This window comes from Oncorhynchus masou, chromosome 11 (assembly GCF_036934945.1).
Source record: "Oncorhynchus masou masou isolate Uvic2021 chromosome 11, UVic_Omas_1.1, whole genome shotgun sequence".
Lineage (NCBI taxonomy): Eukaryota > Metazoa > Chordata > Actinopteri > Salmoniformes > Salmonidae > Oncorhynchus > Oncorhynchus masou.
In genome coordinates, this window is record NC_088222.1 from 36,564,220 (window position 1) to 36,586,891 (window position 22,672).

Sequence of the window (22,672 nt, forward strand, 5' to 3'; positions counted from 1 at the left end):
ACATCTGTAAAATGATAGTCTAGTAGAAACTAGAGCTTTGGTTGTCTTCCTCTCAGGCTTCCATGTCTTCTCCCTGGATGACCTCAATGTCCACCTCTTGAACATCAGACTCTAAGGCCTCATCTTCACTGTCACTTTCCAACCTTGTTGAGGATGGCTCGTGTCAGGCTCAAAAAAACAAGGACCAGCTGCAAACCGAGGCGGAATCCCTCAACTGAAGCTAACTAGCTACCAGCTAACCACTGCTAGTGGTCATCAGCTAACCTTTAGCTCGGAAAGCTCTCGCCAGTTTGTTTAACGCGTTTCAAACCAGAGCATACTGGACCTATCTATCTGGATTTGGGTGAAGGAGAAATGGTGGGGGATCAGAGATATATATCGACGGAATTAATCGAACAAAAAGACCATTTGTGATGTTTATGGGACATATTGGAGTGCCAACAAAAAGAAGCTCGTCAAAGGTAAGGCGTGAATTATATTTGTATTTCTGCGTTTTGTGTCGAGCCTGTAGGGTTGAAATATGGTTTCTCTCTTTGTTTACAGAGGTGCTATCCTCAGATAATAGCATCGCTTGCTTTCGCCGAAAAGCCTTTTTGAAATCTGACATGTTGGCTGGATTCACAACAAGTGCAGCTTAAATTTGCTATCTTGCATGTGTGATTTAATGAAAGTTTGATTTTTATAGTAATTTATTTGAATTTGGCGCTCTGCATTTTCCCTGGCTTTTGGCCAGGTGGGACGCTAGCATCCCACATATCCCAGAGAGGTTAAGCATGTCCCAGTTTAGGTCACCTAGTAGCACGAGTTCAGAAGATAGATGGGGGGCAATCAATTCACATATGGTATCGAGGGCACAGCTGGGGGCAGAGGGAGGTCTATAGCAAGCGGCAACAGTGAGAGACTTGTTTCGTGAAAGGTGAATTTTTAGAAGTAGAAGCTCGAATTGTTTGGGTACAGACTTGGATAGTAATACAGAACTCTTTGCAGTAGATTGCAACACCGCCCCCTTTGGCAGTTCTAGCTTCGCAGAAAATTTTATATTTAGCAATAGAGATTTCAAGGTTTTTGGTGGTTTTCCTAAGCCAGGATTCAGACACGGGTAAGACATCCGGGTTGGCAGAGTGTGCTAAAGCAGTGAGTACAACAAACCTAGGGAGTAGGCTTCTAATGTTAAAATGCATGAAACCAAGGCTTTTACGGTTGCAGAAGTCAACAAATGAGAGCACCTGGGGAGTGGGAGTGGAGCTAGGCACTGCAGGACCTGGATTAACCTCTACATCACCAGAGGAACAGAGAAGAAGTCGGATAAGGGTACGGCTAAATTCTATACGAACTGGCCATCTAGCACATTCAGAAAAGAGAGTAAAAGGAGCTAATTTCTGGGCACGATAGCATAGATTCAAGGCATAGTGTACAGATAAAAGGTAAGGTAGGATGTGAGTACATTGGAGGTAAACCTATGCATTGATTAATGAGACAGATAGTCTCTAGAGAAGTTTGAACCAGGTGATGTCATCGCATATGTAGGAGGTGGAACAACATGGTTGGTTAAGGCATATTGAGCAGGGCTCGAGGCTCTACAGTGAAATAAGACAGTAATCACTAACCAGGACAGTAATGGACGAGGCATATTGATATTAGAGAGGCATGCTTAGCCAAGTGAACATATGGGTCCAGTGAGTGGTTGGGCTGACTGGGGACACGGCGATTCAGACAGTTAGCAGGCCGATGCTAACACACTAACGGTTAGTAGGCCGGGGCAGGCAAGCTAGCAGTTAGCAGACCGGGGCTAGGAAGTTAGCCTATGGGGGATGTCGTGATGGGGGTAAGTCTGCTTTTGCCTCTTCGTGCGGTGACGTCGATAGACCAGTTGTGGAATTAGTAGGGTTCCAAGTAGCTCTACGTAGTTTGCAGGCCTAGCAGGTTAGCAGAATGGGCCTTCAGCGGACGTCGCGCCTGAGGGGCCTGTTGGAATCCTCGGGCAGATTATGATGGTATTCCAGTCGTAGATCGGCGGGGTTCCGTGCCCCGTACCGGCAGTAGAAGGGATCCAGATATTGTAGCCCAGTAGTGAGCCGGGAGATGGGTCTAGCCCCAGGCTTGTTGGTGCTAGCTCCGGGATGGAAATGTTAGCCAGGAGTAGTCAACCCGGGTTGAGGTTAGCTAGCTGTGATGATCCAGATGAAAAGGTTTAGAGTTTGTAGTAGGAACTAGGGGATATGGAGAAAAAAAATAGGTCCAGTATGCTCTGGTTTGAAACGCGTTAAACAAACTGGCGAGAGCTTTCCGAGCTAAAGGTTAGCTGATGACCACTAGCAGTGGTTAGCTGGTAGCTAGTTAGCTTCAGTTGAGGGATTCCAGTTCGGAGGTAAATAGAAATACTTTAGGAAAAAAAACAGATCCACACCACATTGGGTGAGGCAGGTTGCAGGAGAGTATTTTTAAGTTGAGGTTTAGGAAAAATATTAAAAAGAACGCAAAGAAAAAGATGTATACACACGGGACGAGACAAGACAAAGAAAAGACGTCTGAGTGCTACGCCATCTCGGACAACACCACCCCAACAGGTGTTGCTGGGCAGCTTCAATGTGGTGCTCTTATTCTTCTCACCTTGCTTGGTGAGGTAGATTTTTGCTATAACTTAATGACCCTTCACATACCTAACCATTTCTTGGCTCTCTTGTAGAATGTATCCATTTTTTTCAGTGCCGTGGCATCCTTGAGGAGCAGATTCAATGCATGAGGAGCAGATTCAATGCATGAGCAGCACAGCCAATGGGTGTGATGTGAAGGTAGGACTCCACTTTAGACCAAGCAGCCTTCATGTTCGCAGCATTGTCTGTCACCAGTGCAAATACCTTCTGTGGTCCAAGGTCATTAATGGACTTCCTTCCACTCCTCTGCAATGTAGTCATGGCCAAAAGTTTTGAGAATGACACACCACACTGTCTTTAGATATGTGTGAGATGTTACTATGGAATACTGAAGTATAATTACAAGCATTTCATAAGTTTCAAAGGATTTTATTGACAATTATATGAAGTTGATGCAAAGAGTCAATATTTGCAGCGTTGACCCTTCTTTTTCAAGACCTCTGCAATTCGCCCTGGCATGCTGACAATTAACTTCTGGGCCACATCCTGACTGATGGCAGCCCATTCTTACATAATCAATGCTTCGAGTTCATCAGAATTTGTGGGTTTTTGTTTGTCCACCTGTCTCTTGAGGATTGACCACACGTTCTCAATGGGATTAACTTCTTATGGCTGCAGGGGCAGTATTGAGTAGCTTGGATGAACGGTGCCCATATCAAACGGCCTGCTCCTCAGTCATAGTTGCTAATATTTGCATATAATTATTATTGAATAGAAAACACTCTGAAGTTTCTAAAACTGTTTGAATTATGTCTGAGTATAACAGAACTCATATAGCAGGCAAAAACCTGAGAAATTCCACTTCCTGTTTTTTTTTCTAGAGGTGGCAGATTTTCAAACAAGGTCTCATTGAAATTACAGCGAGATATGGATGGGTTTTCACTTCCTACGCATTCCACTAGATGTCAGCAGTCAATAGAACTTTGATGACTAATGTGAAGGGGAGTCGAATGAGACAGGAAATAGTCACCAGTGCCACGAGTTGACCATGCTTTCACCAGGCGTGTTCACAGGGGAAGGACTTACATTCCACCGCTCATCTGAAGTAATTCTAATTCTCTGGTTGGAACGTTATTCAAGATATATGTAAACAAAACAACATTCTAAAGATTGATTCAGTACATCGTTTGACATGTTTCTACGGACTGTTACGGAACTTTTGGACATTTCGTCACGTTATAGTGGACGCGCTTTGTGACTTTGGAATTGTTTACCAAACGCACTAACCAAAGTAACTAATTGGACATAAATACCAGACATTTTCGAACAAATCAAGCATTTATTGTGGACCTGGGATTTCTAGGACTGCATTCTGATGAAGTTCATCAAAGGTAAGGAAACATTTATCATGTATTTTCTGGTTTCTGTTGACTCCAACATGGAGGCTAATTTGGCTACTGTTCTGAGTGCCGTATCAGATTATTGCATGGGTTGCTTTTTCTGTAAACCTTTTTTGAAATCTGACACAGCAGTTCCATTAAGGAGAGGTCTATCTATAATTCCATGTGTATAACTTGTATTGTCATCTACATTTATGATGAGAAATTCTGTTGAAACGATGTGGCTATGCAAAATCACTTGATGTTTTTGGAACTAGTGAATCTAACGCGCCAATGTAAACTCAGATTTTATATAAATATGAACTTTATCAAACAAAACATACATGTATTGAGTGTCAGCTGATGAAGATAATTCAAGGTTAATGATTAATTTGATCTTTATTTATGCTTTTTGTGAATGCTATATTTTGCTGGAAAATGGCTGTGCTTATTGTGGTTTGGTGGAGACCTAACAATCGTTTGTAGTAATTTCGCTGAAAAGCCTATTTGAAATCGGACACTTTGGTGGGATTAAGAACGAGAATAGCTTTAAAATGAAATAAGACATGTATGTTTTAGGTATTGTAATTATGAGAATTCTGTGGTTTGAATTTGGCACCCTCTATTTTCACTGGTGGTTGTCATATCGATCCCGGTATTGGGATCGCAGCCATAACAAGTTAAGGTCTGGGGAGTTTCCTGGCCATGGACCCAAATAGCAATGTTTTGTTCCCCGAGCCTCTTAGTAATCACTTTTGCCTTATGGCAAGGTGCTCCATCATGCTGGAAAAGGCATTGCTCATCACCAAAATGTTCCTGGATGGTTGGGAGAAGTTGCTCTTGGATGATGTGTTGGTACCATTCTTTATTCATGGCTGTGTTCTTAGGCAATATTGTGAGTGATCCCACTCCCTTGGCTGAGAAGCAACCCCACACATTAATGGTCTCTGGATGCTTTACTGTTGGCACGACACAGGACTGATGGTAGCGCTCACCTTGTCTTCTCCGGACAAGGTTTTTTCCAGATGCCCCAAACAACCGGAAAAGGGATTAATCCGAGAAAATTACCTTACCCCAGACCTCAGCAGTCCAATTCCTGTACTTTTTGCAGAATATCAGTCTGTCCCTGATGTTTTTCATGGAGAGAAGTGGCTTCTTTGTTGCCCTTCTTGACACCAGGCCATCCTCCAAAAGTCTTCGCCTCACTGTGCGTGCAGATGCACTTACTCCTGCCTGCTGCCATTCCTGACTAAGCTCTGTACTGGTGGTGCACCGATCCCGCAGCTGAATCAACTTTAGGAGACAGTCCTGGCGCTTGCTGGATGTTCTTGGGCGCCCTGAAGCCTTCTTCACAACAATTGAACCGCTCTCCTTGAAGTTCTTGATGATCCGATAAATGGTTGAGTTGGGTGCAATCTTACTGGCAGCAATATCCGTGCCTGTGAAGCCCTTTTTGTGCAAAGCAATGATGACGGCATGCGTTTCCATGCAGGTAATCATGGTTGACAGCGGAAGAACAATGATTCCAAGCACCACCCTCCTTTTGAAGCTTGCAGTCTGTTATTCAAACTCAAATCAGCATGACAGAGTGATCTCCAGCCTTGTCCTCGTTAACACTCACACCTGTGTTAACGAGAGAATCACTGACATGTCAAATGGTCCTTTTGTGGCAGGGCAGAAATGCAGTGGAAATGTTTTTGGGGGATTCAGTTAATTTGCATGGCGAAGAGGGACTGTGCAATTAATTGCAATTCATCTGATCACTCTTCATAACATTCCGGAGTATATGCAACTGGCCATCATACAAACTGAGGCAGCAGACTGTGTGAAAATTAATATTTGTGTCTGTTATCCCTCGTCTGTGCTCGTGTAGAATACTGGTGGAGGGGTGGAGATTACGTAGTAAATTATTCCATACCCACAAACAAACATTCGACCACCCGAGAGAAGATTGCAATACAGTCTGCATTATCTATTATTTGCTTGACCGTCTGTTGAACTCTGCATCCAGCAAATGAGTAGATAAAGCATGTCTGGTTGGAGGGGTGTATGCTGGGCAAAGAAATCAGACATCTCTTTCAATACACCTTGCCTGTGAGTATCAGAGGCGAAGCAGTTGCATACATAGACATCCATCAGCATTTCTCTTACTACGTTCCTCCATTGAGTCAAAAAAAACTTCTGATTCCAGGAGGACCATGAGCTGTTGCTGTCGATATGGTGACTGATTTATCATTTTCAACTCGAATAGAAGTAGAGGGACTTTTGTCAGAGTTTGCTTGTTGTGAGCGCTGAGGGAACTTTATGCACTTGACTAGATGATTCTGCATTCTTCACATATGATTTGGCACAGTATTTGCAAATGTACACAGTTTGCCCTGTACATTAGCTGCAGTGAAATGTCTCCACACATTAGATCGTGCCCATGGCATTTTCCTGTAAAGATAAGAAAAAAAGAGTAAAAAAATAAATAAAATACAATTCCATGTTCAGATAAATAGTTAAGCAGTTAAATTAAACTCCTTTGTAAGATAAAATGTTTGACAATTAAACATGGAAACAGTTAGCAGGCTCAAGCAAGCTAAACACCACATGGTAGCAAAAACAAACTAGCAGAAATTGGTAACAAGTTAAAAATGATTTAAACACACTTTGCTGTAGGCTATTATTTACTAGTGAACAAAAACAATCATGTAATAAAATATATTCACCCCACCCACTATTGTAATCAAAACTTACCAGAAAGGATGTAGTTCTTGGCTCAGACAGTGTAGTAGTGTGGGCTCAATAGCATCTCATTAGTGTGCAAGATCTTGAGAATAAGCTGTACATGTGATGGAGTGCACTGCAAATGTGATGGAAGAATGCACTGTGCATACAGAGGGTTGCAATTCCATTGAATTGGGGAGTGCATTCTGATGAATATCATCAAAGTTAAGTGAATATTTAAAATGCTATTTCTGAGTAATGTTGACTACCCAATATGGCGGGTATCTTTTTGGCTGCTTTGTTGTCTAAAGGCGGTACTCATATTACTGCATGGTTTGCTTTCTCCGTAAAAAAAAAAAAAATCTGACGCAGTGGTTGCATGAAGGAGAAGTTTATCTAAAGTTCCATGCATAACACTTGTATTTATCAACATTTATGCATTTCTGTAAATTGATGTGGCTCTCTGCAATATCACCAGATGTTTTAGAGCTACTGAACGTAACACGCCAATGTAAACTCTGATTTTTTAAATATAAATATGACCTTATCAAACAAAACATACATGTATTGTGCAATATGAAGTCCTATAAGTGTCATCTGATGAAGATCATCAAAGTTTAGTGATTAATTTTATTTCTGTTTTTTTGTGACTCCTCTGTTTGGCTGGAAAAATGTCTGTGTTTTTCTGTGACTTGGTGGTGACCTAACAATCATTTGTGGGGCTTTCACTGTAAATCCTTTTTGAAAATCAGACACTGTGGCTGGATTAACGAGAATTGTATCTTTAAAATGGTGTAAAATACTTGTATGCTTGAGGAATTTTAATTATGAGATTCTTGTTGTTTTGAATTTGGCGCCCTGCACTTTCACTGGGGGGGGGGGGGGTTCCGCTAGCAACAAGCTGGACAGGTTAATTTCCCCTGGGTAAGTTTCCAACCCTTTGCAACCCTAGGTGCATCCTGTTTCCATTGATTATCTTTGAGCTGTTTCTAAAACTTTATTGAAGTCCACCTGTGGTAAATTCAATTGATTGGACATGATTTGGAAAGGCACACACCTGGTATTTTTAAGGTTCCAAAGCTGACAGTGCATGTCAGAGCAAAAGCCATGAGGTCGAAGGAATTGTCCGTAGAGCTCCGGGAATGGTACCAAAAAATGTCTGCAGCATTGAAGGTCCCCAAGAACACAGTGGCCTCCATCATTCTTAAAATGGAATTAGTTTGGAACCACCAAGACTCTTCCTAGAACTTGGTCAGGGAGGTGACCAAGAACCCAATGGTTACTCTGACAGAGCTCCAAATGAAATCTAATCAAATTGTATGTCACATACACATTGTTAGCAGATGTTAATGCGAGCGTAGCGAAATGCTTGTGCTTCTAGATCCGACAATAAAGTAATAACCAACGAGTAATCTAACCTAACAATTTCACAAAAACTACCTTATACACACACACACACACACACACACACACACACACACACACACACACACGTGTAAAGGGATGAAGATTATGTACATAAAGATATATGAATGAGTGATGGTACAGAATGGCATAGGCAAGATGCAATAGATGGTATCGAGTACAGTATATACATATGAGATGAGTAATGTAGGGTATGTAAACATTATATTAAGCGGCATTGTTTAAAGTGGCTAGTGATACATTTTTTACATGTATGGCAGCAGCTACCCAATGTTAGTGGTGGCTGTTTAATTAACAGTCTGATGGCCTTGAGATTGAAAAACAGCTTCTGTCTCTCGGTCCCTGCTTTGACGCACCTGTACTGACCTCGCCTTCTGGATGGACTGTAGCGGGGTGAACAGGCAGTGGCTCGGGTGGTTGTTGTCCTTGATGATCTTTATGGCCTTCCTGTGACATTGGGTGGTGTAGGTGTCCTGGAGGGCAGGTAGTGATACGTTGTGCAGACCTCACTCCCCTCTGGAGAGCCTTACAGTTGTGGGCGGAGCAGTTGCCGTACCAGGCGGTGATACAGCCCAACAGGATGCTCTCAATTGTGCATCTGTAGAAGTTTGTGAGTTCTTTTGGTGACAAGCCAAATTTCTTCAGCCTCCTGAGGTTGAAGAGGCGCTGTTTGGCCTTCTTCACCAGCTTCGCTGTCTGTGTGGGTGGACCAATTCAGTTTGTACGTGATGTGTACGCCGAGGAACTTAAAACTTTCGAGAAGACTTGAGGCTGTGATCGCTGCCAAACGTGCATCAACAAAAGTACTGAGTAAAAGATATGAATACTTAAGTGAATGTGATAGTTCCATATTTTACTTTAATACATTTGCACAAATTTCTAAAAACCTTTTTTGCTTTGTCATTATGGGGTATTGTGTGTAGATTGATGAGGAAAAATAACTATTTAATCAAATTTTAGAATAAGGCTATAACATAACAAAATGTGGAAAAAGTCAAGTGCCTGAATATTTTCTGAATGCACTGTAAATGTACCACGAAGGCAACAATTGGCATATGAGTAAAAACAGGCAGCTTAAAAGCATCCAAAGTTGACCTGGCTTTGTCTGACAACGTGCGTCATTTGGCTTCTGACGATAATTGCTTTAGTGCACCGCATATTTTAATGCTGGTTTGAGGCCCCATCTGACGGCCTGTCATCTGTTCCTGATTGCACAGTCTGTCTGAGCACAGACTTTTATAAAAGAGACAGACTAAAACTGGAGCTGATGAGCCCAGGGTGATTCTCATGTTCTCTGAGACACCGTCTTAAAAGAGACAACACCCCACCTGAAAACCAGCGTAATGGGAGGGAGATTGGAGAGATTAAGAACATGCTGAACGGAAAATGAGTCTGGCTGTAAAGTACTCTGCATGCGTCTTCTGAGATGATGATGATAAACGAAGGGGAAATATGTGTTCCTATAGCAGGCACAATGAGTAGATGTACAGGCCTCTTACACAAAAGGAAAAAAACAGATAAACCATAAATAATGAATAGGTTTGTTGATTATAGCAACTTGCTGATATGTACCTTGGAGGCCCATGGTACAAGTGACGAGGATGTACCAGTGACGAGAACCATTCAACGCTGGTCTGACAAATCGGAAGCCACACTCCAAGATTGTTTTGATCACGCGGACTGGAATATGTTCCAGTCAGCCTCAGAGAATGACATTGATCTATACACTGACTTGGTGAGTGCATTTATAAATAAGTGCATTGGAGATGTCATACCCACTGTGACTATTAAAACCTACCCTAACTAGAAACTGTGGATGATGGAAGCATTTGCGAAAAACTGAAAGTGCGATCCACCGCATTTAATCATGGAAAGAGGTCTGGTGATATGGCTGAATATAAACAGTGTAGTTATTCACTCCACAAGGCAATCAAACAAGCAAAATGCCAGTACAGGCAATTCAACAGCTCAGACACGAGACGGATGTGGCAGGGTCCACAGGAAATCACGGACTACAAAAACAGCCACGTCACGGATACCGACCTCACGCTTCCAGACAAACAAACACATTCCCCCCCCTATCCTCTTCAGTGGCTGACGTGAGTAAAACCCTCACAAGGCTGCTGGCCAAGACGGCGTCCTCAGAGCATGCGCAGACCAGCTGGCTAGTGTGTTTACGTGTGCATATTTTAATTGTTCCCTATCCCAGTCTGTTGTCCCCATATGCTTCAAGATGGCTACCATTGTTCCTGTACCCAAGAAGGCAAAGATAACTGAACTCAGTGACTACCACCCATAGTGCTTACTTCTGTCATCATGAAGTGCTTTGAGAGACTAGTCAAGGATCATATCACCGCCTCCTTACCGGCCACCCGAGACCCACGTCAGTTTGCATACCGCCCCAACAGGTCCACAGATGAACAATCGTCATGGCACTGCACACTGTCCTATGCCAACTGGACAAAAATAAACCTGTTCATTGACTACAGCTCAGTGTTGAACACCATAGTAACCTCCAAGCTCATCATCAAGCTGGAGGCCCTGGGTCTCAACCCCTCCCTGTGCAACTGGATCCTGGAATTTGACGGGCTGCCACCAGGTGGTGAAGGTAGGAAACAACATCTTCATGTCAATGACCCTCAACACTGGGGCCCCACAATGGTGTGTGCTTAGCCCTCTCCTGTACTCCCTGTTCACCCACGACTGCATGGCCATGCACACCTCTAACTCAATCATCAAGCTTGCAGACGACACAACAGTGGTGGGCTTGATCACCAACAACGACGAGAGAGCCTATAGGGAGGACATGAGTACACTCTGAGTGTGGTGTCAGGAAAACAACCTCTCACTCAAAGTCAACAAAACAAAGGAGGTGATCCTGTACTTCAGGAAACAGTAAAGGGAGCACCCCCCTATCCACATCGGGGTCAGTAGTGGAGAAGGTGGGAAGTGTTAAGTTCCTGGGCGTAAACATCACAGACAAACTGAAATGGTCCCCCCACACAGACAGTGTGGTGAAGGCGGCGTAACAGCGACTCTTCAACCTCAGGAGGCTGAAGAAATTTGGCTTGTCACCCAAAATCCTGACAAAATTTTTACAGATGCAAAATCAAGAGCATCCTGTTGGGCTGTATCACAGCCTGGTAAGGCAACTGCACCGCCCTCAACCGCAAGGCTCTCCAGAAGGCGGTGCGGTCTGCACAACACATCACCGGGGGCAAACTACCTGCCCTCCATGACATCTACACCACCCGATGTCACAGGAAGGCCAAAATCATCAAGGACAACAACCACCCGAGCCACTGCCTGTTCACACCGCTATCATCCAAAAGGCGAGGTCAGTACAGGTGCATCAAAGCTGGGACCGAGAGATTGAGAAACCACTTCTATCTCAAGGCCATTAGACTGCTAAACAGCAATCACTAACTCAGAGGCTGCTGCCCACATTGAGACCCAATCACTAGTCTCTAAATAATGCCACTTTAATAATGTGTACATATCTTACATTACTCATATTACATGTATATACTGTATTTTATACCATCAACTGCACCTTGCCTATGCCGCTCGGCCATCGCTCATCCATATATTTATATGTACATATTCTCATCCACCCCTTTAGATGTGTGTATTAGGTAGTTGGGGAATTGTTAGATTACTTGTTAGATGTGTGTATTAAGTAGTTGATGGGAATTGTTAGATATTACTGCACTGTTGGAACTAGAAGCACAAGTATTTCACTACACTTGCATTAACATCTGCTAACCATGTGTATGTGACCAATAAAATGTTATGTTGTTCAAAAACCTCTTAATTTGAACCACTCAGACAATACTGTACTTCAATTCCATATGCACCTACCGCGCACTGACGAATAATTTGGTATTGCAAATGTCATGTGAAAATGCAATGAATCGTCATGATGAATCCTGTGACATTTCTTTAAATCCACTGAAAGACAGATGGTTTATTCGGTCTGGAACATGAACAGCAGAACATATACATTGCATCCCTTATTCATTAGTTCATACTTTCTGCACTATGCTCAAAATGAAAATGCTGTGATGGGGCAAGGGAAACAGTTCGATACTGAAAACATACGCTAAATGGAAGTTTTACTGAAAAGCCCAACAACAAAAGACTGACTTTGCAGTGACTTAATGAAGTGGAAGAGAAAAGTTTGGTTGAATAAAACATTACATTTAAGTCATTTGGCAGAAACAAAAATGAAGATCACAGGTAAGACAAATGGTCAAACATTGCTTATGATACAAAAGCCTGGAAACATTTTGCAGATGTCACAGCAGTTGGTTGTGTACTGATATGTACACTAGGGCATAATTACCATAGCTACCGAGAGATTAGTTAATGATTACAAACACCTACCATGTGTTTCATCAATAGTACTACATTGTTTTCCATATCTCCTATGACCAGCAAAAGCCAATTGTAACCAAACCATTCATTTTTATTATTTTAACTAGTCAAGTCCGTTAAGAACAAATTCTTATTTACAGTGACGGCCAACCCCGGCCAAACCCTTACACGGACGACGCTGGGCCAATTGTTTAAAAAAATAAATATATATTTTACCTTTATTTTACTAGGCAAGTCAGTTAAAACCTGTTAAGGCTCGGGACAATACTGCCCCCTTTGGATGAAGTGTGCCCAGAGTAAACTAAAAAAAAAACTGTCAAATTGCTAATATATGCATATAATAATTATTATTGAATAGAAAACACTCTAAAGCTTCTAAAACCGTTCGAATTATGTCTGTATGTAAAGCAGAACTCACAGGGCAGCCATTCTCCCAAACTCTCTCTCTCTCACCTAAGCAAGTTGCTCCAACTTTGACGTCATCGCCCCCACCCTTCCCAACCAGCTACGGATCTCGGAACAGTTTCTATTTCTTCAGCGCGCTCTCGTCTTTCAATGAGACGTGGAACGGAGAAAATAGCACGAGCTTTGACCACTTGGCGGGCAAAATACTGAGGTGTCACGAGTTTTTAGGCGCGCGCTTGGCAAAAAGGGTCTCTTTGTTCCAGCTCGCATGAGAAGATTTCCTTTCACTTGATTTAATCGCCAATTGTTTTGTACGTTAAAAACATCCTAAAGCTTGATTCTGCACTTACTTTGACCACTTTAGTCGACATATAATATGTAATTTTGAAGTTTTGGTGCGCAATTGTTCGTGATCAGAAGTCCTTTTTGGGGTAATTCACCTGAAGATGTTAGCATTTGCTAATACAAAGACACACCAACTGCAACCAAACGTTATACTTACCTAATATAACTCCTTCCACGACATTCTGGTCGAAGACCATCAAAGGTAAGGGAATATTTATGTTATAAAATTGTATTTCTGCCGACTCCAACATAGTAGAGAAATAATGCTAATGTCTGAGCGCCGTCTCAGATTATTGAATAGTGAACGAATTCTGTAACGTTAAAAATAAATGTAACACAGCGTTTGCATTAAGAAGAAGTGTATCTTTCTAAATATATGTAGAACATGTATATTTAGTCAAAGTTTATGATGTTTATTGCTGTTATCTGGCGTTAGCTGTCGGAGCTATTTATAAATTCTCCGGACATTTTTGATGCATTTTTTGAACATGGCTCAATGTAAACGGAGATTTATGGATATAAATGGCATATTATTGAAAAAAACAAATGTACTGTGTAACATGTGCTATTACTGTCATCTGATGAAGATTTTCAAAAGGTTAGTGAATTATTTTTCTTTTAATCCTACGTTTGTGATTGTGCTATTTTGCATAGCAATGTGGCTACATATTGTATGCTTTCCTAGTGGTGGTTTAACATAAATATGTGCTATGTTTTCGCTGTAAAACATTTAAAAAATCTGACACGCTGGGTAGATAAACAAGGTGTTTATCTTTCATTTAAGGTATTGGACTTGTGAATGTGTGGAGGTTAAATATTTTTAAGAATATTTTTGCTTTCCCTGCGCCACCATTTGAGCTGAACGGGGGGGGGGGGGGGGGGGGGTGTAGTTCCCATTTGGGAACATGTAGGCTTATGGCGAGAGCAAATTCTTATTTTCAATGACGGCCTAGGAACAGTGGGTTAACTGCCTGTTCAGGGGCAGAACGACAGATCTGTACCTTGTCAGCTCGGGGATTCGAACTTGCAACCTTTCGGTTACTAGTCCAACGCTCTAACCACTAGGTTACCCTGCACCGCTCTATTGGATTCCCAATCACAGCTGGTTCTAATACAGCCTGGAATCGAATCAGGGTCTGTAGTGACGCCTATAGCACTGAGATGCAGTGCCTAAAGACTGCTGCGCCACTCGGGAGCCCCAATGTGCATTCATCCAAATAATAAAATCTGCATTACCACAGGCTAGCTAGCTACCACAGAAGATATGAAAGGCTAATCACCACCAAGTAACAAATGAGGTGGTTTCACTTGGTGGTGGGAGGTGGTGTATAAAGAATGTTGTGGCCTCACTGCTGCAAATGAGTCACCCAGGGCTGGCACAGGACCTGGATTGATTATAGCCCAAAGTTTTCTTTTTTTCATAAAGAGGACCGAATAGCAATCACACCCTGGACAGCATTAGCATAATCATTTGTTCATTTTCCCTGAGCAAATATGACTCGTCCACAGCTCTGTGTCAGAAGGAGCTATACAGTATGGTGTGTGTGATTCAGCAGCACTGTAGGCTCTATGCAACCCCACGCTAAAGTCGATAGTATGTAACCTATACCATTTACAGTCTTTGTACATTGCACTGCAGTGTGTAGATCACATGATGGCCTGACATATTCTGCACCCCTATAACTAAGACATGATTAATATTCACTCTTCTATTTAGCCAGAATGCATTATTAAATATTCTGGGAGAAAGTGTGGGCAAGAAATTATACACCTCTGATTCATTATGTAAGAGTTTAGAGTCGTGCATTGACTCCATAGTTCAAACTGATTAAACCGTGTTTGGGAACACAAACAGACTGTAGAATTCTTCTTAAACAGGCCTACTCAAACACTAGTCTTCAATGTCCAGTCAACAGCACTGCTGGTTTTAATCCTTCCACATCTAACCAGCGTCTGATTCAGTCCTGACAACAGGTGATTTTCCCCCTCACTGACATTAAAGTCAAGATCTGTATAAGATTTACAGTAATTTGTGGCCTGTGTGGTCTAGTGGTTAGAGCCGCTAACTGACCCCAGCACACGTTAATATGCCAGAGTCGGCATGGGGTTGAATCCTCCTCCTACCTTTCCAATCTTTTCTCAACTGTCCGTATACCCACCCACACACCCACGTTCAAAAAATTCGGGGTCACTTAGAAATTTTGGTTTTTGAAAGAAAAGCATGCTTTTTTTGTCCATTAATATAACATCAAATTGATCAGAAACAGTGTAGACATTGTTGGAAACAGCTGATTTATAATGGAAAACACATCCATCAATGAGGTTGGGGTGGCGGTGGAGCTAATTAAAGATTAATTAAACACGGCATGGTGAAGGCTGGGCTGAGAGGGGCTGGGAATGGAAGAGAAGAGCTCAGCTGCTGACGGAGGCTCTAGAGCTGCAGTCCTGGTCTCGGCCTTGTTAATAAATGACTGCGGGACAACCCTCAGCAAACATGCTGGTAAACAAATGAGTCACTTATACACTGAGGGAACAGTGTATACACTGTGTGTGTGTGTGTGTGTGGATCCATGCATGTCTCAGTGTACCTTTGTCACTGAAGTCGTCCACCAGTATGACCTCAGCAATGAGCTCAGGGGGGGACCGGTTGAGCACGCTGTGTACAGTCCTGAGCAGGGATGACCAGCCCTCGTTGTGGAATGGTATGATGATGCTGGTGTTGGGCAACTTCACCGCATACAGCTTCTGTTTACAGCTAAACACACAAACAAGCAACTAAACAAATAAGACAACAAACAGCATTTACCAAAAAGTGAAGAGAGAGACCACAGTGTAGAGCTGGTGTTCATAGTTTCTCAAGATTATTATTGCTGATCTAGGATCAAATCAAAGTTTATTTGTTGCGCACACATATGCAGATGTTATCACAGATGCAGCGAAATGCTTGTGTTTCCAGCTCCAAAAGTGCAGAAACACCCAGCAATACATACAATTGATTTATTTACATCCTATATCAGAACGAGCAATGTTATTAAATGAATAAATACTGGTGTATAGACATATAAATAGAAAATGTCTGTACAGCAGTAGTTATATAGGATGAGTAGGACTAGAAAATAGTATATCAAATCAAAGTTTATTTGTCACGTTTATCAAATACAACAGGTGTAGTAGACCTTACAGTGAAATGCTTACTTACAGGCTCTAACCAATAGTGCAAAAGGTATTAGGTGAACAATAGGTAAGTAAAAAAATAAAACAGTAAAAAGAGAACAGTCTATGACTGGGGTGGCTGGAGTCTTTGACAATTTTTAGGGCCTTCCTCTGACACCACCTGGTGTAGAGGTCCTGGATGGCAGGCAGCTTAGCCCCAGTGAAGTACTCGGCCTTTCGCAATACCCTCTGTAGTGCCTTGCGGTCCGAGGCAATTGCCGTACCAGGCAGTGATGCAACCAGTCAGGATGCTCTCGATGTTGCAGCTGTAGAATCTTTTGAGGATCTCAGGACCCATGCCAACTCTTTTTGGTTTCCTGAGGGGGAATAGGCTTTGTCGTGCCCTCTTTACGACTGTCTTGGTGTGTTTGGACCATTCTAGTTTGTTGTTGATGTCAGCAGCTGAGCACACGTCTGGCCCCGCAGCCTTGTGTATGTTGACCTGTTTAAAGGTCTTACTCACGTAGGCTACGGAGAGAGTGACCACACAGTCGTCCGGAACAGCTGATGCCATCATGCATGTCTCAGTGTTGCTTGCCTCAATGCGAGCATAGAAGTGATTTAGCTCGTCTGGTAGGCTCGTGTCACTGGGCAGCTCGCGGCTGTGCTTCCCTTTGTAGTCTGTAATAGTTTGCAAGCCCTACCACATAAGACGAGCATCGGAGCCGGTGTAGTATGATTCAATCTTAGACCTGTATTGACACTTTGCCTGTTTGATGGTTCGTCGTAAGGCATAGCAGGATTTCTTGTAAGCTTCCAGGTTAGAGTCCCACACCTTGAAAGCGGCAGCTCTACCCTTTAGCTCAATGCGAATGTTGCCTGTAATCCATGGCTTCTGGTTGGGGTATGTAGGTACAGTCACTGTGGGGACGACGTCCTCGATGCACTTATTGATAAAGCCAGTGACTGATGTGCTGTACTCCTAAACGCCATCGGAAGAATCCCGGCACAATTGGTTGGGCACCCATAAAACTGCTGCCATTTCTTCCGGCAACATTTTATATTTACATAAAGTGTGTAAAACCATTCATTCAACATTATTAAAAAGTGACCGGTGTTCAATGACTATGTACATAAGGCAGCAGAATTTAAGGTGCAGGGTCGAGTACCGGGTGGTAGCCGGCTAGTAACAGTGACTAAGGTTCAGGGCATGGTACTGGGGGTACAAGAGTACAAGTGGTGACTGTTTAACATTGATGGCCTGGAGATAGACAGTATCTCAGACTTTTGGTCCCAACTTTTGATGCACCTGTACCATCTTTGCCTTCTAGATGGTAGCGGGGTAAACAGGCCATTGCTCGGGTGGCTGAGGTCCTTGATGATCTTCTTGGCCTTCCTGTGACACCGGGTGCTGTAGATGTCCTTGAGGACAGGCAGTGTGCCCCCGGTGATGCACTGGGCTGACTGTACCAACCTCTGGAGAGCCCTGTGGTTATGGACGTTGCAATTGCCGTACCAGGCATTGATACAGCCAGACAGGACGCGCTCAATGGTGCATCTGTAGAAGTCAGAGGGTCTTAGGGGCCTAGCAGAATTTCTTTAGCCTCCTGCGATTGAAGAGGTGTGTTTGGGTCTTCTTCGCCACACTGTTTGTCTGAAGGGACCCTTTCAGGTGTTCAGTGATGTGCACGCCGAGAAACCTGAAGCTTTTGACCCTCTCCACTGCGGCCCAGTCGATGTGGACGTGTGCACTCCTGAGGTCCACAATTAGCTCCTTCGTTTTTTTTACTTTGAGGGAGAGGTTACTTTTCTGGCACCACTCAGTTAGGGCTCTCACCTCCTCCCTGTAGGCTCATTGTTGTTGGTAATCAGGCCTATCACGACTGTCAGAAAACTTGACGATTAAATTGGAGACGTGCGTGAACAGGGAATACAGGACGAGGCTGAGCATGTGCTCATCCTCAAAGGGGATGAGCTTGAAGGGCACTATGGTGTTGAAGGCTGATCTGTAGTCAATGAACAGCATTCTGACATAGGTATTTCTCGTCCAGGTGGTATAGGGTAGTGTAATGGCAATTGCATCATTTGTGGATCTGTTGGGGCGGTATGCGAATTGAAGGGGTCTAGGGTGTCGTGTAATGTGGATGTGATATGGTCCTTAACCATCCTCTCAAATCACTTCATGATGACAAAAGTTAGTGCTATTGGGCGAGTCATTTAGTTACCATTGCCATCTTCGGTACAGGAACAATGGTGGAAATCTTGAAGCAAGTGGGGACAACAGACTGGGATATGGAGAGATTGAATATGTAGGTAAACACTCCAGCTAGCTGGTCTGCACATGCTCTGAGGACGCGGCTTGGGATGCTGTCTGGGCAAGAAGCCTTGCTTATGGTTAACATGCTTAAATGACATCCCTCACGTCGGCCACGGAGAAAGAGAGCACACAGTTCCTGGTGAGCATCAGGGGCCTATGTCAGCGGCTTGATGTTATTTTCCATGAAATAGGCGTAAAATATGTTTATACCTTTTTCAGTAGAGAGGCGTCTTGTGTCCAACATGGCTGGCTTTATAATCTGTGATTGTCTGCCACATGTCTCATATCTGAGCCATTGAATTTCGACTCCACTTTGTCCCTGTATTGTTGTTTTGCCTCAGATTGCATTACGGAAATAAGGCATAGCTGGTCTGTTTGTACACGTCCATGTCCCTAATAGTTTGCGAATGCTGCCATCTATCCACAGCTTTTGGTTTGGATATGTTCTAAATCATCACTGTGGGACCATCTTCTATGCACTTCCTGATGAACCCAGTCAATGAGTCCGTGTATGTCAATTCTATTCTCAGAGGAGACCCAGAACATTTCCCAATTCAATTGATCAGACCAACGTTGAACCACAGGTGATTCCCGTTTTACGTTTCTGCCTATAGGTGGGGAGGATCAGAATGGAGGTGTGATCCGGTTTGCCAAAGGGAGGGCGGGGAGTGCCATGTAGCCACCCCGGAAGAGAGTAGCAATGATCCAGGCTGCTGTGATGTGCGTGTAGCACAAGAGATGTGTTGGCAGAATAAATCGGTAGATTTGCTTTATTTTTACGTTTGGAAAAATAACGTTTCCAAAGTAAACGGCCTATTTCTCATGACCAGATGCTAGAATATGCATATAATTGACAGATTAGGATAGAAAACTCGAAAGTTTCCAAAAATGTAAACATATTGTCTGTGAGTATAACAGAACTGATATTCCAGGCAAAAGCCTGAGGATAATCCAATCAGGAAGAGCCTCTTATTTTGAAACTTCTGTGTTCCTATGCGTGCCTGTCCTTCATTTAAAGGGATATCAACCAGATTCCTTTTTCTGCGGCTTCCCTAAGGTGTCAGTCTTTAGACATAGTTTCAGGCTTTTATTTTGAAAAATGAGGGTGAAGGATCACAGTGTGTAAGTGGATAGGTGGGGGCTCTGAGTGAGTTGGTGCGCAATTGAGGAGACCCAGAACATTTCCCAACAATAAAACGGCCATTGTTCCTCCGGCGCCGACAGCGATGGCCGCCTCACTTCGCGTTCCTCATGAAGTGCTTTGAGAGACTAGTCAAGGACCATATCACCTCCACCCTACCTGACACCTTAGACCCACTCCAATTTGCTTACCGCCCAAATAGGTCCACAGACGATGCAATCTCAACCACACTGGCACACTGCCCTCACCCATCTGGACAAGAAGAATACCTATGTGCGAATGCTGTTCATCGACTACAGCTCGGCATTCAACACCATAGTACCCTCCAAGCTCGTCCGGCTTGATTACCAACAACGACGAGACGGCCTACAGGGAGGAGGTGAGGGCCCTCGGAGTGTGCTGTCAGGAAAATAACCTCACACTCAATGTCAACAAAACTAAGGAGATGATTGTGGACTTCAGGAAACAGCAGAGGGAACACCCCCTATCCACATCGATGGAACGGTAGTGGAGAGGGTAGTAAGTTTTAAGTTCCTCGGCATACACATCAGACAAACTGAATTGGTCCACCCACACAGACAGCATCGTGAAGAAGGCGCAGCAGTGCCTCTTCAACCTCAGGAGGCTGAAGAAATTTGGCTTGTCACCAAAAGCACTCACAAACTTCTACAGATGCACAATCGAGAGCATCCTGGAGGGCTGTATCACCGCCTGGTACGGCAACTGCTCCGCCCACAACCGTAAGGCTCTCCAGAGGGTTGTGAGGTCTGCACAACGCATCACCGGGGGCAAACTACCTGCCCTCCAGGACACCTACACCACCCGATGTTACAGGAAGGCCATAAAGATCATCAAGCCACTGCCTGTTCACCCCGCTATCATCCAGAAGGCGAGGTCAGTACAGGTTCATCAAAGCTGGGACCGAGAGACTGAAAAACAGCTTCTATCTCAAGGCCATCAGACTGTTAAACAGCAACCACTAACATTGAGTGGCTGCTGCCAACACACTGACTCAACTCCAGCCACTTTAATAATGGGAATTGATGGGAAATGTAAAATATATCACTAGCCACTTTAAACAGTGCTACCTAATATAATGTTTACATACCCTACATTATTCATCTCATATGTATATACTGTCCTCTATATCATCTACTGCATCCTTATGTAATACATGTATCACTAGCCACTTTAACTATGCCACTTTGTTTACATACTCATCTCATTGGTATATACTGTACTCGATACCATCTACTGTATCTTGCCTATGCTGCTCTGTACCATCACTCATTCATATATCTTTATGTACATATTCTTTATCCCCTTACACTGTGTATAAGAAATTAGTTTTGGAATTGTTAGTTAGATTACTTGTTGGTTATTACTGCATTGTCGGAACTGGAAGCACAAGCATTTCGCTACACTCGCATTAAAATCTGCTAACCATGTGTATGTGACAAATAAAATTTGATTTGATTTGTTGTGGAGAAAGCTACACACTCGGTTGATATATTATTGAATATATACTGTATTTTAGAAACTACCTGAAGAATGATTATAAAAAACGCTTGACATGTTTCTGTGGACATGCGTTTTCGTTACGGTATTTTGGGTATAAAAATCTAAATGGAACAAAAGGAACATTTGCCGTGTAACTGGGAGTCTCGTGAGTGAAAACATCTGAAGATTATCAAAGGTAAACGGTTCATTTGATTACTTTTCTGATTTTCGTGAACAAGCTTCCTGATGCTAAGTGTACATAATGCTATGCTGGGCTATCGATAAAATTACACAAACACTTGGATTGCTTTCGCTGTAAAGCATAATTTCAAAATCTGAGACGACAGGGTGATTAACAAAAGGCTAAGCTGTGTTTCAAAATATTGCACTTGTGATTTCATGAATATTAATATTTTCTATTAACATTTGCGCTATGCTATTCAGCATTGCTGATGACAATTATCCCGGATCCGGGATTGGTGGTTCAGAGAGGTTAAAGTCCCCAGCTACAATAAATGCAGCCTCAGGATACACGGTTTATAGAGTTAGCCCATAGTCCAGTGTAGTTCCTTGAGACCTGTCGGTGTGTCAGTTTAGGGGGGTAATGTACACAGCAGTGATGATGCCTGAAGAAAATGATCTCGATCGTTAAGTTGGTCGGCATTTGATGGTGAGGTATTCCAGATCAGGAGAACAAAAGGACTTGAGTTCCTGAACTTTAACACAAACCCACCATGAGTTGTTAATCATGAAACAAACCCCTTCACCTTACTTTTTCCAGGAGAGTTCTTTCTTCCTGTATACGCGATGGACGGAGAACCCATCTGGCCAAACGGACGGGGATAATACATTTCGGCAAAGGCCTTGATAGTATAAAACAGAGTTTTACAGTCCCTGATGTCTCTCTGAAAGGAGATCCTCAACCTAAATGAATCTACTTTATTATCCAGAGATTGAACGTCAGCGAGTAATATTTGGAAACGGTGGATGGTATAAACAACGCCTGAGTCTGACTAGGGCTCCACTTCTTCTTTCTCTTCCTCTTCTCCGGCATCTGCGTTTTAGTGCAGATAAATAGTGCTGTAGTGGGAAGTTAAAACAAAAAGACCCAGGTCAAGAAAGTTTAATTTCTGCTTTAATTTCTGGCGAGTGACTGCCAATCTAATATTTAAGTTATTTTCAGCTGTAGATACGTTTCAGTTTTGTTTTTTTACGTTTGGTGAGGCTGCCTTCGGGCCTGCTTGAGGATCTGATGGTCTCAGAGACTGTAGACATTAAGACAAAGCTTAACACCATTTTAGCCATGGTTGTGACTTTAGTCATACTA

The 22,672-nt window shown here is 43.1% G+C and overlaps 1 protein-coding gene across 2 annotated transcripts in view; it reads right to left on the minus strand.

The window, feature by feature from the left end:
- LOC135548621 (polypeptide N-acetylgalactosaminyltransferase 10-like) overlaps positions 1-22,672 on the minus strand; it is a 136,845-nt gene that overhangs the window by 57,674 nt on the left and 56,499 nt on the right. For both annotated transcript variants that reach the window (XM_064978420.1, XM_064978419.1), the window contains exon 4: positions 15,823-15,989. In XM_064978420.1, coding sequence (XP_064834492.1) covers positions 15,823-15,989 — 167 coding nt within the window. The remainder of the gene's footprint in view (positions 1-15,822; positions 15,990-22,672) is intronic.